General features: G+C 32.8%; 2 protein-coding genes across 2 annotated transcripts; one reads left to right on the top strand and one right to left on the bottom strand.

The window, feature by feature from the left end:
- The first annotated feature begins 932 nt into the window (after nt 1-932).
- Nucleotides 933-3,821, top strand: LOC110699570 (ESCRT-related protein CHMP1B-like). Its single transcript, XM_021877067.1, has 2 exons — nt 933-1,454; nt 3,212-3,821. Exons 1-2 carry the CDS (start codon nt 1,127-1,129, stop codon nt 3,496-3,498), a joined length of 615 nt encoding a protein of 204 aa, XP_021732759.1. The 5' UTR covers nt 933-1,126; the 3' UTR covers nt 3,499-3,821.
- A 1,929-nt stretch (nt 3,822-5,750) lies between these two features.
- Nucleotides 5,751-7,165, bottom strand: LOC110699761 (jacalin-related lectin 19-like). Its single transcript, XM_021877278.1, has 3 exons — nt 7,095-7,165; nt 6,586-6,823; nt 5,751-6,479 (listed from the first exon to the last, which is right to left on the bottom strand). The coding sequence occupies exons 1-3, from the start codon at nt 7,163-7,165 to the stop codon at nt 6,135-6,137; spliced, it is 654 nt and encodes a 217-aa protein (XP_021732970.1). The 3' UTR covers nt 5,751-6,134.
- Nucleotides 7,166-16,520: the final 9,355 nt, after the last annotated feature.

Below are 16,520 nucleotides of genomic sequence, written 5' to 3'. Positions count from 1 at the left end.
ACTTCAAAGCTCGTGCTCTTTTACATAAAATTTGTGTTATTTTGCCAAAATATTGTTTTATTTTACATAAGTTTTAGCTCATATTATTTTATCAATAATTCTCATACTATTTACACAAACTTTGTGTTATTTTCTTTAGACCTTGTGTTGCTAGTTTGCTTAAAATTGATAATTTTCTTGTATTCAAAACCAACTTATGTGTATTATCACTCTTTTGAGAGAATTAAATATTACATGAAAATTATTGTTGAGAGTAAGGTATATTCAAATTAACACAAGAGCTTTATACAGTAAAATAATCGATGTTGAATATAAAAAAAAAACATGCATGTATAAAATAACATGTACTTATTTAAAAATAACATATATAAATTGAAATAATAAGCAATTCTTTTAAAAATAAAAGAAATTGCGGTGAAAAGGTACAAGAACAACTATGTTTGATCATGAAGGAGTTGCAGTCCATCAAGGTTTTGGCGGATTTCACTGCAGAGAAAGAGGTGGATGTGGAAGATCAATGTGTTTGTAGATAATCCAAAGTTATTAAAATCGGGATTTGATGAATCAGAAGGGGTTATCAAAATCGAATCGTAGAATGAATCATAAGATTCTACGACATGCAAAACCAAGACGTCATATCTATATTTAGTTAAATATATTTAAATTATGAGTTTGAAACCTAATTATTGATAGAAAATAGTTGTTTACACATTAAGAAACCCAATAATTGACAATATATATTTATAAATAAAAATCGTGTGACATACATGAATCGTAAAATCGTAAGATTCTAATATTTAAATCGGGATTTTAATAACAATGAGATAGGTTTCACTTGGCAAAAAAAATTTAAATGATTTTTCTGAACGAAAAATCGCTTTAAAATGATTTTTGGACAAAATTTGTTTCAATAAAATTGTTTAAACCGTCGACCTACTTGTCCGTCCCTTTCTTTCACATCTAACAAATTATTTTTACTTCCTAATTAAGAAATTCTCAAGTCACCTTCCTCCCCAAATCCCCGAAACTTAATTTCTGCGTAAAATCCCCAATTTCTCTCCTCAAACCCTAATAAAACCCTAAAATCATCAATTTCTTCAATCAGCCCATCAATCAATCATCCGCCATGGGAGGAAGCACAGAGAAACTGATGAATCAAATCATGGATTTGAAATTCACCTCAAAATCCCTTCTCAGGCAAGCCAGAAAGTGCGAAAAAGAAGAGAAAGCACAAAAACTCAAGATCAAAAAAGCCATGGAGAAGGGTAACACTGATGGTGCAAGAATTTGCGCAGAAAACGCAATTCGTAAGCGCAATGAACAGATGAATTACCTTCGTCTTTCTTCTCGACTTGATGCGGTTGTTGCGCGCCTTGATACTCAGGCTAAGATGCAAACTGTTTCCAAATCTATGGGTTCCATTGTTAAATCCCTCAATTCTTCCCTTACTACTGGTAATTTCAACTTCTCCTTGTTTTTTTCCCTTTGATTTTGATTTTTTTTAATGAATTTTAAATTTTGAAATTGATTTGGGGTTTGAATTCATGGGATGATTGATTAACTACTATAATTCAGTCTTCTGAAAACATAATTAGTTTGTTGTTAATGTGAGATGGATTTTGTTTTAGATTATGAGTGTGAAGGTTGAATGTATTATTCCTGCTTAGAGCCGGTTTTCTATTATTGCCGGTTTATGATTCTTGGTTTAAGATTTGTAAAGTCGTATGATGTACTAATTAGATTCTATAAGTCGTACCGATATTAGTGAAAATATTGTTTGAAACCTTGTTTATAGATAGTATGGAAACAGAGTACTAACTCTAGCTAGATCACACACTTTTTATCATGTTTTACTTGTAATCTTGTGGGAATGCTTCGATTATAGTGGTATATTTGTAACTCATTTTATTCAATTGGAAGCAATGGTATGAAGTTCGTGCTGTCAAATTTCACTGATGATAGGATTTGGAGACGGTTGCCTCTTCCTGGTTTTGTAAAACTCCAAGTTATTTTATTCAGAATCAAAGTGTTGGGATTGAGATTTAGCTATGAACATCGTTCAGTGTGAATATTAATGTAGTTGGGATGCTGTAGAGGACTTGTAGGAATCTTGTTTCTCCTGGAAATCACTTTTGTTCTCCAAATTTAGTTAATAGAAAATGGTAGTATGGTTGAATTTCTTTCTAACAATTGAATTAGGTAGTGTAAATTATAGGATTTTGTCAATCTTGTTATCTAGTATTTCGCTTCTAAATTGTCAACTTCAAGGGTCAGGTTCACAATTCTTCATAGTATCATATTTGGAGGATATGTAATGTAATGCTCCAACCATTAAAGTTTTTATGTAATGTAGCAGGTGTTACCATACATAGCAGCAGGTGTTCAAGTTTTTATGTTGTATCTCTCAGCTATGTTATTCTCTGGTTTTGCTATTAAATATATTGAGTTTTGGCATTCAATTGAAGTCCTCAACATTAACCATCAGGAGCTAGCTCGGCTTTTTATGTTTTTCTTGCTCATTAGTTCGAGTTACATATTACTCCGTATATTACTGAAGTGGTTCTCTATTGCTCTTGTCCTCTGCTTCTTTCAGAAAATATTATATTTGAGTATTTGACATGTATTTAGTCGAAAGCAGTATAGATCTCTGGGATATATCTTGGGTAAAATTTGTTTTCTTACTTCCTAGCACCTACTTGAGGCTTTGGGCCTTTGGCTAAGTGATAGTATGAGATTTGTCAAGCTACTTACATATATTAAGAAATCATGCAGCTTTTGCCAACTTATTTTGTGCATTTGTGGGCTGTTATATCTGTTGTGATTTAAACTAGGATAAAAGCATTACCTTTTGTCAGCTTATATAGTTTCTTAGCTTCTCTCTTAAAATTAAAATAATAGGGGAACTAATTGTTTCTGGCTTTTAAACTAGTAAGGTAAGGTTCTTTCTTTTTTTTTTTCCCTTGTTTTTTTCTTTTTTTTTTTTGGGCATTTATATCTTAAATAATATGGTAAATTGTGGAAAACAAAAAAATTGCTTTGAATAGTGCTTGAATTTTCTTAATATTGACTCTGATTTCTTCTTTTTAAATTGCCTAATTCTTTGACCAAAAACACCTCCTCTTTTTCCCTGTACTTCGAATAATTGTTTACATTCTACACTTCTTATTTTCTTTCCTCTTTACGTATTCTGATTTTATCTCCGAATATACAGGTAACTTGCAAAAGATGTCAGAAACAATGGATCAATTTGAGAAGCAATTTGTCAATATGGAGGTTCAAGCAGAGTTTATGGAGAGCTCTATGGCTGGATCAACATCTCTTTCCACTCCTGAAACAGATGTCAACAGTTTGATGCAGCAAGTGGCAGATGATTATGGTTTGGAGGTATCAGTTGGTCTTCCACAGCCTGCTGCCCATCCTGTACCAACTAAGACAGATGAGACAGTTGACGAGAATGACTTATCTAGGAGACTTGCGGAGCTTAAAGCCAGAGGATGAGCTAGCTGGATTGCTCCATTTATGCCTTTGTGATTTTTTTGTTGATAAAATATTTGTGAACAATTTAGTTAGATTGCATTTATAAGGTAAATAAATTTCTGCTGTATATAAATTTGATTTGCATCAGCTTTATGCTTAATAGATTTTGTATGTTGTACTTGTGTTTTATGCTTGTTCATATACTTCCTGAGTCCTAGGTTGTTGACATGTTTTCTACATTTTGCTACTCTGTGAGTGATTGTTATGGAGATTCGACTGTATAAACTTACATTTTATCCTGACTATATGTTATTACCTCTAAGGTCCTTGTTTGTCCTAAGAAATGTGTGCTCTTTGTTTTGCCAATTACTAAGAATCAACAACTTATCAGTTTGAATTTTCGGATATTTTCGGATCGAATTTGAATATCAGTTTCTAATATTTGAGTATTTGAATATCCGATCCGAAATCACATTTCGGTTTGGATATCCAATCCGTGAACAGGCCTAGGAATTGGGATTATGTTTGAACATCGTTCTAGAGTGAATATTCGTGTAGTTGGGATGTAGTAGGAATCTTGTATCTCCTACAATTGCTTTTGTTTACCAAATACCCAAACCTCTTGTATTAAAAATAGAAATTGTGACTTAAAACCTACCGTATATTAAGCATATAGCAAGCAAGATATAGTCAATTTAAGGATCTTTAAATTCTAACTTATGAAAGGGTGAAAATATTGTTTCTCTCTAGTAATGTTTGTCTCATTGCTTTTCATTCTGTTACCCTTACATGGTAATCATATTAAGAAACAAAGAAGGGGAAAAGTAACAGAATGTTCACCATATACCTGTTTCTTTGGCCACCCTTTCCCTTTTAGAGACATTGAGAATAGTGAAATTGTCACTAATTAAATGTCAAAAACCACAAGGAATCTACTTTGATCCCATTTTTCAAGTTTTCTCATACACAAGTTAAGTGGTCAAAGCTTCAAACCAACTTCATTTCTCAATCAACTCACTCTCCAATTACATGTAATATGAGGAATAGTTCTATTCTTGTTTCAAATGAGTGCAATCTTAGACCTTCAATTGTGATACTTTTGTTTTTAGAGGGAGAGTTCGGGAGAAGGGCGGCTTTGGGGGCTGTGAGCCTGTGATTTGAGATTTGGGATAAGAGAGAAACATGTTGAGTTCTTGTGTGATGCATTCAGTATCTATATCTCGAGCTCTTTCCTAGATTCTGATTCATGAATGTTAGTGTTAGATTCAAAATTTTTCTACATATGTCCGAGCTTTCTACATAATTGCTATTTACTCTAGCTTTAAAATGGGCTTCCATGAGTTAATACAAAGAAAATGGTTTTGTGATTTGAGGAGAACATTTGGAGCCCCTTTTTTTTCTATTGGAATATGATACAATGTATAAATTTAAAGTTGTGGTAAAGGAATTTGTAAGTTCTGGAGAACTGATTGAAAAGTTTTGTTGCAGGACACCTGACATGTCAGCTATGGCACATTGCCAAGCAACAAGGAGAAGCAAAAGACTGCTATAGCCATGGATGCGTGTGACTAATCGTATCATTGCTTTTGCGGCTCTTTATAACTCCACCTAGCAACACCTACCCCTTATACCAAAATGTTTAATACTAGATGACTTTGTTATATTTTAGTCTCAAATTGTTAACAGTTGCAAAGACATGGTGGAGGAGTTGTCGAAGGCTTTGGAGAAACGGGCTATATATTGATATAAATGTAACTGCGTTGGTAAGTTGATAACTTCTATCTGTTACCAGCCCAATTGTACTGTTGGCAGTTTGGCCGGAGGTCGATTTTACAATAAAAATGTTGTTGCATCTGTGATTCTGAGTACTGGTATGAATGCTGCTTATAATAGAACAGTCTGAATGCATACCGAAACTTATTTGGATTGATAAATTGAACTTAGTAGCCCTTACCTGAACTATATATTTTTGCTGATAATTGTGTTTATTGAAGTACTTCATACATGTTAATGCTGTTATAAAATACGAAGTATTTGGATATTGAAGCATAGAGGTTTAATATTTCTTTACCTCAATTAATATCACAAAATTCTTCATGTTTTCTGTTTAACTGACAATAAATAATCAAGTGAAAGGTTAGTTCATCATAAAAAGTTAAATGACAGGTATTTCGCCTGCTCACTTGCTCAGTAAACAGAAATTGTTTTTGTGCATATTAACTTTAATTTGTTTGGAGTCTTGGAGAAATTAAATTATGTTTGTAACTAAAAGATGCAAATTAAACAGAAACTGATTCTCATAACTATCTTTGTTACTACCATGATTGACCATTGACACCTCATGCTTAAGGTGTACTTGGGTGTACAGAGAATTGTGCTCCAACTGGCATGGAAGATGCGCGTAACCAACAGATGCACCTCAGCATTACAGACATGTGGTGCACTGGCCGGTGGATGCATGCTACTCTGTGCACCAAGTACATGGAATAATCTGTTTTTTCTAAGACAACAATTTTTTTTTTCTGCATTACTAAGCTAGTTAGATCAGACGAGTGTATTAGTAGACGAATAGCCTTCTGAATCCTAAACAAACATGGAAACACCATTTTAAGTGCAGCATTCTGTACTTTGTTGGTTGATCCTGCTTTCGACAGGCATTACTTAGCTGCTTTCAGAGTATGATGACTTTGTTTACTGCTTTTTGGTTCCAAGGATTTCTGAAGCCAATGTTGAACTTTCTTCTTTATTGTGTTCGATTGGGCTCGAGACAGATAAAACCCAATGGAATCAAGATACCAACCACTTCTCCCTTTGAAGCCAATGATTCTTCCACCTTCCATTGGGAAGTAAAACGGGGTTCCTTCTTGTATGCCAAAAGGTCCAAAGATTCTCAGATTGCTTTTAAACATTAACGATCTAATAACCGGAGGTATCCCTTGTACTAATGACGAGTAATGGCCGCTTACACTGATCAAGTACTCCTCTGGATAATTCAGCTTAATCTAGCATATGTAAATCAAGTCATAAGTGAAAACAGAGAAATAAATTCAGTCCTAGAGTAGTACTAGTTAAAAAGAAGCCAAATTTCGAAAGAGTAGGAAGGGTTACCTCGACAGTTATGCTTCCACCATTGCCTCCATGTTTCTCTGACTTAACAGACTTACCATTCTTGTCATACACCACAGTAATTGAATCGATACATCGATCATAGACGAGCTTAATTTCTCTTACACCGCTATAACATCCATCATCCCAGCTAGTTCCGCCATTACCTCCCCACGGTCCTACTGTATCTTCATGTTCGTCTTCCTTAGCTCTTTCCCTTCTTAGTAAACCATCCAAAACACTAAAATCATTCCAAATTCAATCACTAAACACATAAATTTCCATAGATAAAATTTCAGACTTGTTAAAACTCAAACATGCATCATTTCAAAGAGCAAGTTTATAAGGCAATGTTAAACAGAACATACGTACCATTCTTAGACTGAAAGACCCTGATGAAAAGACAGTGATGAAGAAAGGGATTAGTAGTAGCGAGTTCGAGCAACATGATACTTATACTGATATAAAGATGATTGAAAATGAATGTAATTTGTTGATTGAGAATCTGATACCAGTTTCCTTTCATCGTCAAATTGGAATTTTGCTTTTGTGTTGATTCAACAACTAAGCTCGGTGAACTCATCTTTACAACTGTGCTACATAATATCATGGGACATGGGCTTTGACATTTCTCTGTTTTTGTCCGTCCAAATTGCTTTAACTAGTTGTTTACAATGTGTTGAACAATAACTTCACTCTCACAATTGAAAGCATATTTATCGATCCCCCACAACAATAATTGGGAGGAGACTGGAATCTAACCACCTAAAACTGATCCCCAAAATTAGCCTGAAGGATGAATCGGGTGGAACTCCAAAAAAAAAGCATATTTATTCAATAATGATACTTATTAAATTGGAAATACAATAATATTCGGTAATAATAATTTCAATTTAGTAAAACTAAGTTTAATCAGTAACTAGCATAACACCCGTACAATGCACGGCTTACAAATCTTAATACTTATATTCATTTAACAAAATTTTAAGATAAAACTATTTAATGAGTAATAATAATGAATTTACTTACATAGATGTCTTAAACTCTTAATCATACATTTTTAACCTCTCAAAACAATGATATACTACTTTAAAATAACTTTTTTATTCTTAAATCGAATGTAAAGTTTTTTAGCCGGAGGTCAGGGTTAAGGCGCTGGCGCGGCGGATGCCAGGAGGTGACGGAGGTAGAGGGTTCCGGGAATAACCGTGGCTGGTGGTGGGTCTGGCGCTGTTCCGGCAGAAGAACGGGAAACAGGAAAAAAAGAAAAAAAAAATCTAAAGTATTCACGTGTTGTGCACGTGAATGTTTTTTGGCCGAAATTTGGAAGTCAACGCCGGAGTTTGGTCAAAGGACCCTCCTCACAACCCAAAGTCCATAAAAGGTGCCACCTTTTTCATAAAAGGACCTTCCTCACAAGGTCGTCTCCTTAAAAGAATTTTCCTCGCAGTTTTTCCTATTAATTAATATCTATTTAACAACTTATTTCATGATAAAAATATGTATTTTTACATTTATTAAAAAAAATAATAACAACTACTGTCAAAGTTAATATTATAAATAATGGAAAAAATGTTAACGTGTTACAAATTAACCCCTAATATACTAACAGATTAGTAGAAAATTTGTAGTCATTATAATTGATTAACAATTTACATATTTTTTTTACTTGATAAATAATTTGTTGAATTGAGTTTGATAATATTAGTGAGGTTGACAACAATGAGAGCACAATTAGGTTCAACATCATAGTTTCAAAAAAAAAAAAAAATGGTTCAACAATCATTATGAATGGTATTGGCAGCCATAGGAATAATGTGGGGAGGAAAAAAAAATTAGGTTGAAGGAACCTGCTCTAATGCCATGAAAGGGTTAAGAATATTATTCACAAAGAATTACATCTAGTACTGTCAAAACGGTTTGATTAGTTCGGTTTTGGTTCGGTTTGAAAACAGTTCGGTTTGGAAAAGGGTCGGTTTGAAAGTCGGTTTAAGTGCCTTACGGATCAATTTCGGTTCGGCTCAATTATTATCGATTTGGTTCGGTTTCGGTTTATTCTTGAGCGGTTTTAATTTGGTTCGGATTGTAAACGATTCAGGTAGTAAACGGTTCGGTGCAGACGGGTTGCGGTTTACTAACGGTTCGGGGTACACGGTTTTTATCCCGGTTCAAACAGTTTTGGGTTGAAAACGGTTCGGTTCTTTTTCGGTTCGATTTTATTTCAATTCGGTTTAGAACGATTCGGTTCGTTAACAGGTTCGGTTCTTATACAGTTTAACATTATTCAGATCGGCTCGGTTTTAGGTTTACTAAAATACGGTTCAAGTTAATTTTCGATTTTTAATCAATTTGGTTCTCATTTGGGTCGGTTGGTTTCTAGCACTTAAACGGTTTTGATTTCATAAAAAATAAAGACACAAAAAGTTGAGATGAAGAGCAGAGCTGTTGAGAAGATACGAGTAGAGGTGTCAATTCGAATAATCGGATGGAGTTTGGGTTGACCAATGACGGATCGGGTCTATTTGAGTCGGATATGTTCGGGTCTAATTAAATTAGCCTTTTAACTCGGATCGGGTCAGGTCAGATTACTTTCGGGTCTGGTCTAGCAAACTTGTTACTCTGTATTACTACCTATTTATTAAAAAGGTGAACTTATTAATAATCAATTCCTTCGTGTCTTAACGATGTGTCAGTTTCTCAAATTTCACGGGAAGTAAGGAATTGAGAGTTTTTAGTACAAACAATGATTTGAAGTACTTTACTATTTTCTTAACTGGAAAAATAAGCAAAAATATAAACTTTTCAACTAGAATATCACTGTCACCAAACTAATATTTACCAGCCAATCAAAATAAAGCAAGATAAACATTTAACCAATGAGAATGCGTTATTCTCATGTACACGGATTAAGGCCTTTGATCCCAAAAAATTGAATGAATTCAATTCCCAGCTGAGTTTAAGAGAAACCCAAAACGTAAAATTAATGGCGCCAAATCCGAAAATTATTTAAAGAGAAGATGAAAATTATTTTTGCTTAATCCATAATTACATAAAAAAGTCAGGGAAAATAATGTATTATGTAGACACATGTATGCATAATTAGTTTTCATTTCAAATTCCTTTTAACATGATTTTAATCTTCTTTTTATAGTAAGCGGATTGTAAACGGTTCAATTTATAAGCAGTTCGGTTCATAAACTGTTCAGTTTGTATACGGTTCGACGCAAACGGGTTACGGTTTGTTAACGGTTCGGTGTAAACGGTTTATATATCTAGTCAAGTAGTTTCGGGTTGAAAACAGTTTGGTTCTTTTTCGGTTCGATTTTATTTCAGTTCGGTTTAGAAATAGTTCGGTTCGTTAACAGGTTCGGTTTTTATACGGTTTAACATTATTCGGATCGGTTTGGTTTCGGGTTTACTAAAATACAGTTCGGGTCGGTTTTCAGTTTCAAAAAATCAATTTTTAACCAGTTTGGTTTTCATTTGGGTTGGTTGGTTTCAGGCAATTAAACGGTTTCGGTTTGAAATTTGACAGTGATAATTACATCCATTTATATTACAAGTCTAGAGCATATACAATAGTTGTATGTGTGCGAATAATGATAGCAAAATGTACTATACAAAATAAGAGCATGCTTTGAATTAAGCAATCTAAAGTCAACTAATAATATGGATAAAATATAGGCCAAATTAGAAAATAACACCTGCAAAAAGACCCGATTTTGATTATAACACCTTAACATTTCGAAATTTTATTATAACACCTACAAAAATCCCAAAATTTTAGTTTCACCACCCACTAACGGACTTTTGGATGGAAACCGTTAGTGGGGCCCGCCATGTACACGTGTCAGCTGTGAAATCTCCGGAACTTCACCGACGAAACTCACCGGATTCTGTAGGATTTCAGCCCGTTTCTTGAGCCACGAAATCTTCCGAACAACCACCTGCGAATTGACGGAGAACCACCTGCGAATCTGCTGAATTTCGCAGCGATTTCAGCCGGTTTTTGCGAAGCAACACCACCGGAATTTGGCTAAGACAACTTCCGGTTTGACGCCTGAAATTGACGGAGAACCACCTGCGAAATTTCGATTGGTGCTTGTAGCGGTTGTTGACGGTGGTTTGGTTGTGGGTCTGAAAGAGGCGAAGGGGCTAGGTGGTTTTCGTGGAGGGTTGTGGTGGGTTGGGGTGATTTTTCGGGGAGAAGGAAGGGGGAAGGGGATTTACGGGGGGGGGGGGGGGGGGGGGGGGGGGGGGGCTGATGTTGGTGGGGGTGACGGCCGGTGGTTTCGCCGGAGAAGGAATGGAATCCAATGGCAGTGGGGGGTCTCCGGCGGTGTAGTGACGGTCGGCGGTGGTGGGGTTGGTGGCTGGGTTAGAGTTTAGGGGTTTTTTTTTTTTTAATTTTAATTTTTATTAATTTTTATTTTTAAGCAATAAACAACTGACACGTGTCCCTAGTGGGTCCCACTAACGGTTTCCATCCAAAAATCCGTTAGTGGGTGGTGAAACCAAAATTTTGGGATTTTTGTAGGTGTTATAATAAAATTTCGAAATGTTAAGGTGTTATAATCAAAATCGGGTCTTTTTGCAGGTGTTATTTTCTAATTTGGCCTAAAATATATGCTGAATATCCGTGAATATTATTGATTGAGAAACAATATTAAGCAAGTCAAGGATATTATCTTGGAGTATCTTTAATAATAAGATATTTGACAATTATACAGTCTACCAAAAAATATATATATATTGAAAAAAAAAAATTAAAAAAAAAAAAAAACAAACAAAAAAAAAAACAGGGACACGTGTTAGCTTTGGAGCTAGTTTACCCTGTTTTAGTATAATACTACATTAGGTCCGTGCGATGCACGAATTAAAAAATTATTGGATGAAATAAGTTATTTCTGTTATTTATTTCTCCGGACATACTTATAATTAGATCATAGAAACATATTTATCATCATAAATTACATAAGTAACAAAATATAAAAATGAAAGGCGACCAATCTGATCTAATCAAACCATATACATACGAATTTATATGTCGTCTAAGAGTTCCAAATACAAATTAAAAATACTTGTAATTTAAATAAATAGCAGCACCTTGAAAATACAAAACAGTGAAAACATTTACCGACAACATTAGTTCACTTTTGTATAACAAACATTCATATTATTAGTACAAGACTTCATAGTTAGGTTGTTTGCACAATCCTTAGTAAAAAAAACACACGCACACACACACAAAATAACATTAAAACCTTAAAAAGATAAAATAATAATAAAAAAATTATTCGTAGTTACCAAAAAATAATAATTATTTATTTATCTATTATTTGACACAGTCAAAAGACGATTGAAATGAAAATGATTAAAAAAAAAACCAAAAATATATATGAAATCATAAGTGCATTAGGCGAGAATTTTTTTTATGAGAAAGTGACACGTACGCAGTTTGGGGAGATGATGATGTCAGAATTTCCTGTTTTATTAATAGTTAATAGATACAGATATCTCTTATCATAGTGAATGCCATTGTTAATATAGATATTAAACACAAATACTACGTATTGTAAATTATGTGTGTATATCTATAATGTTATTTAAGCATTAATTATGTTAAACGTCATACATGGTAAATTTTTTAATTATATTTTAAGAAAATATATACTATACTTAAAAGCTATATATATATATATTTTAAGAAAATATATTTTCTCTTAAAAGATTTTTTAGTGATTTTCTTTATAAGATCAAATATTTATATATTGAGTTTTGCATGGGAACTAAACTACGACTATTTCGGATATACGCATGAGCAATTATCTACTCAACATGACAATATTATTTGATGATCAATCTTGTTAAGAAATTTAAACATAAAACTATATAAGTACATAATATGAACAATATTATTTGATGTTATATCCAAACTGAGTGGGCAGTAAATTTATTGTTTTAGTAAAGAGTAATATTCTTTACATATTTTTTACTAAAACTATATAAGAATATAATATGAATAATATTATTTGATGATCAATCTTACCATAATAAACACAATTACACATAAACGGCTTATTAGTATATTTTTTTTAAATAAAAAATAAAAAATAAAAAATCTAAAAACTAAGAAAGGGACACGTGGCAGCCATGGAGCTAGTGTACCCTGTTTTAGTATAGTACTAGATTAGACTCGTGCGTTGCACGATTTAAATAGTTTTATTATTATGCATAAAAAGATAGTTTTATCATTTGTGTAAAAAAGAGTGACAATTAATTTTTGTTTGAAAAATATATATTGTAGATCAAAATAATATTTGATGACATCACACATAAAAATGGAGGGAAATTTTTTAATATGAAAATGACACGTAGGATAGTTTAAGAGTTGATGATGTCAGTAATGTTTTATTTTAGTAATAGTTAATAGATATAGATAGATTTCTAGACATTTAAAGCACTCGTGCATATACATGACATAGTATTAAAAACCTAGCCGTCCCCTTCTCTCTCCTCTCTCCTTTTCTCTTCTAGGGTTTATAAATTTTTGGCCGTTTAGGCCGAAAATAGTCTAATTTCTTCGGAAATTGGACTATTTCCGACCCACTAATCTTGTTAAGTTGTTTTTCTATAGCTTTGCATTTTAGGTTTCAATAAATCTACACGAGTAGTGTAGATATTCGTCGTCTCCCTATGGTAGAGTGGTTAGTTTTTGTTAGTTTAGTTGTTTGTTTTTCGTTAGGGTTTATTAGTGTGCCAGGGCTTATAAAAAAAGTAACCATCCTTTGCCCTATTATCAGTTCGTTGGTAAACTTTTGTTCGGGATCACAACAGTTGTCGAATTCTCAAATTCCTTCATGCGAATCATATAATAATCATTCTTACGACTACAACAAATCTCTAGACCGTCTTTCCGAAAAAGCTGCATTTTTCAGCGATGTGTGCGAGGGATGTACCACAGTGCAAGATCTTTTCAATGATCGTAGCTTTGGTGAAGAAAACCTTTATTTGATTCAATTTTATGTATTTTGTTAATTTAACTTTCATTTGTAGATGTCAGATGGCTTTTTATTAATGAATTGATTTTGTTTAAAAAAAAAAAAGTTTAATCAATAAAAAAAAATTAATTTAAAATAATTTCAGTTCAATACAATTAATTTCAGTTTAGCAAATGTAAGGCAAATAGAATAAAGCCTAAATTTGTTTTTCCAAATTTTGACTTTATTTGTGTTGCTAACAATGTGTACTTTTCTTATACTTCTTATAAAATTTTTAGATTTTTTTTTACAGAACTAAAAGTATTTAGTTCTATACGGAGTATAAAGTGTTATAAACCCACTCAAATAAAAATATGGAGTATTTCATATGATCTGATCTAGTTTAATCTGATCCAATCTAAACTAGTCTAATCAACTTAAATATTAGCATATTTATTAAACTTGAAAAAATAGATATCTATGTTATTATTGACTTAAAAAAAATAGAAAATGTAAGTATCCTAGATATCTATTTTATTATTAACTTAAAATTATTTTTATGGAACTTAAATTACTTTTACTGAACTGAAAGATTACCAATATTCACTATTATTTTCTAAAATAAATTATGTATAATAAATGAATCTTATTTTAAAGAACTTTTGTAAAACGAATTTTACGATGGAAATAGAACTGAGTTATAGGATATTCATTAAAAGTTATGATTAATTTTGTATATATGAAATATTAGAAGCATATTGATAATAAAACTCTACAACAATTTTATCTTAAAAAATATATCCAAAATTCGCTTAATTAGCATCATATGTGTCACAATAATGCCTTGTTTTCGCCTACGTGGTGTGACATTTGGCGAATAACTGAAATGTCAAGTGTTGCTGTCTCGTGACCTGTGAGACCAACTTATTTATTAGTGATATATGATATGATATAATATTAGATTGACTTACTTTACATCAAATTTTTTTAAAATTAAATATATGAAAAAAAATTCATATTATTAATTCAAAGAAAACATGATATATTTTTTAAACCGTACAACTAATCAATTTTTTTTTTAGATTAAAATTTTAATATATTTTCATTCTTTTTCTTAAGCTAATATTTGTATGTATTTTCTATGTTAATTCTATTAAAACCAATTCAATCAAATTTAGTCGTATACAATAATGATACAAGTTAAAATTAAGAAAATAATTAAGTAATATTAGCTTAAAAAAAAAGATATGAAAATATTTTTAAATTTCAATCTCAACCGGTCAATAATTAAGTAAATTATACATTGTTGTACATTGCTTCGTTATATGGTTCATCCATTTTTGTTCTCTTGCTTTCACACAAACACTCCAAACTGCTGCCACTCTTCTTCTATTGAAAATTCCCTTGATATTGAAAGGTCTAAGTACTCTTCAAGGGAGATCTCGAAAAAAGGTCGAATTAGCGAGTTACCAAAACACATTAGGCAACACATACTCTCCTTCCTACCTTACAAACAAGCCATTGCAACAAGCTTAATATCGACAACTTGGAGGTTCGATTGGTTCGATATTGACAACTTGTATTTTCCCGAGTTGTGGAGATCATATGATCGATACTACGACAACTTAACGACATCGCGGAACCCCATCTTTCGTTACCTACATTTCCTTGATAACACTCTTAGAAGAATCAGGAACTATTTAGGTGATGATCAGCTATCGATCCCAAATCTTAAACTTCGTATACATCCATTGATGGCCGCGTTTAGCCCTGACATTGATGAATTTCTCGCTAAACTTAAGGTTAAGAATTTATCTCTTCTATCTTTTTGGATTCTGATTTTAACTCGAATGACTTTGTTATAAGGTCTGTCTCGACACTTCCAATGTTACCAGAATTAGAACTTTATAACAATTACCTACCGCCAACTATTGCGCCTTGCTTAGCAATCATCCTTTTGTGTCGTTTACGAAAACTCTCTCTTATCTCAATCCCTATTGAGCAATGTAAGATTGATAAACTGATTGCTGGTTGTAATTGCGTCGAGAGTTTAAGCTTTGAGCGTTGTGTTGTCCACACATGTCTTAACCTTGTTGGGGTTTCGAAGCTAACAGAACTTGTTCTTAGGTATAATCGTAACTTGAGAAGTGTTGTGATTGATGATGGTGCAACAAATTTTCGCTATTTGGAGTATGTTCCTAATGAATTATTTGATGATGGGTTGCTAGTTTTGTCTAATGTTGGCTCATTAGAAGAGCGAGATTTGAGTTCTAAACTTCCAATGGGATGTGTGATTTTTCGACTTTCCAATTCGTGTAGCATTAAGAAATTAAAAATTTCTTGTGATATTCTAGCACAAAATGCATTGTGTATGAGTGATCTTGAAATTCTGAATGTTGCGAGCTTTGAAAAGAGGCGGCTAGACTTACTTCGTCTAGATTCATGTAAACGTTTGACACACTTACATATAATAACTTCTTATTCCATGACTGATGAATGGATGAACTCGAATCTCTCAAGACTTGGTAACCTTAAGGTCTTAGAGATTAAATATTGCGACGAATTGAGGCATGTGAAGATTGTGCAAGAACATCTAAAAACATTGATACTATACAATTGCGAGGGGTTGAAAAGTGTTGTGATGGATTGTCCCAACCTATCTCATTTTAAATATCAAGGATTTATTTTTCTTGATCTTGTTGGATGGTTTACAATTAGTCCATGTAGTTTTGTCGAGCTTGCTTGTTATCAATGCTCAACATATTCGGAAATTCCAAGCATCTAACCTTACGAAACTTGAGAATCGAGGTACTAATTATGCTCCATATCAAGGCGAAATATATGAGTTTTAGTTATGATTTGTTTTTTCTAATGGTTTTTTCGTGCTAATTTATGTAGGATTTGATGATGTTTGAAAGTCTAACTGGCTAATACAAGAGGGGGGGTGAATTGTATTTG

Source organism: Chenopodium quinoa, unplaced genomic scaffold, assembly GCF_001683475.1.
Source record: "Chenopodium quinoa cultivar QQ74 unplaced genomic scaffold, ASM168347v1, whole genome shotgun sequence".
Lineage (NCBI taxonomy): Eukaryota > Viridiplantae > Streptophyta > Magnoliopsida > Caryophyllales > Amaranthaceae > Chenopodium > Chenopodium quinoa.
The sequence above is the reverse complement of the archived record's forward strand: the minus strand, read 5'-3'. Positions and strand labels throughout refer to the sequence as shown.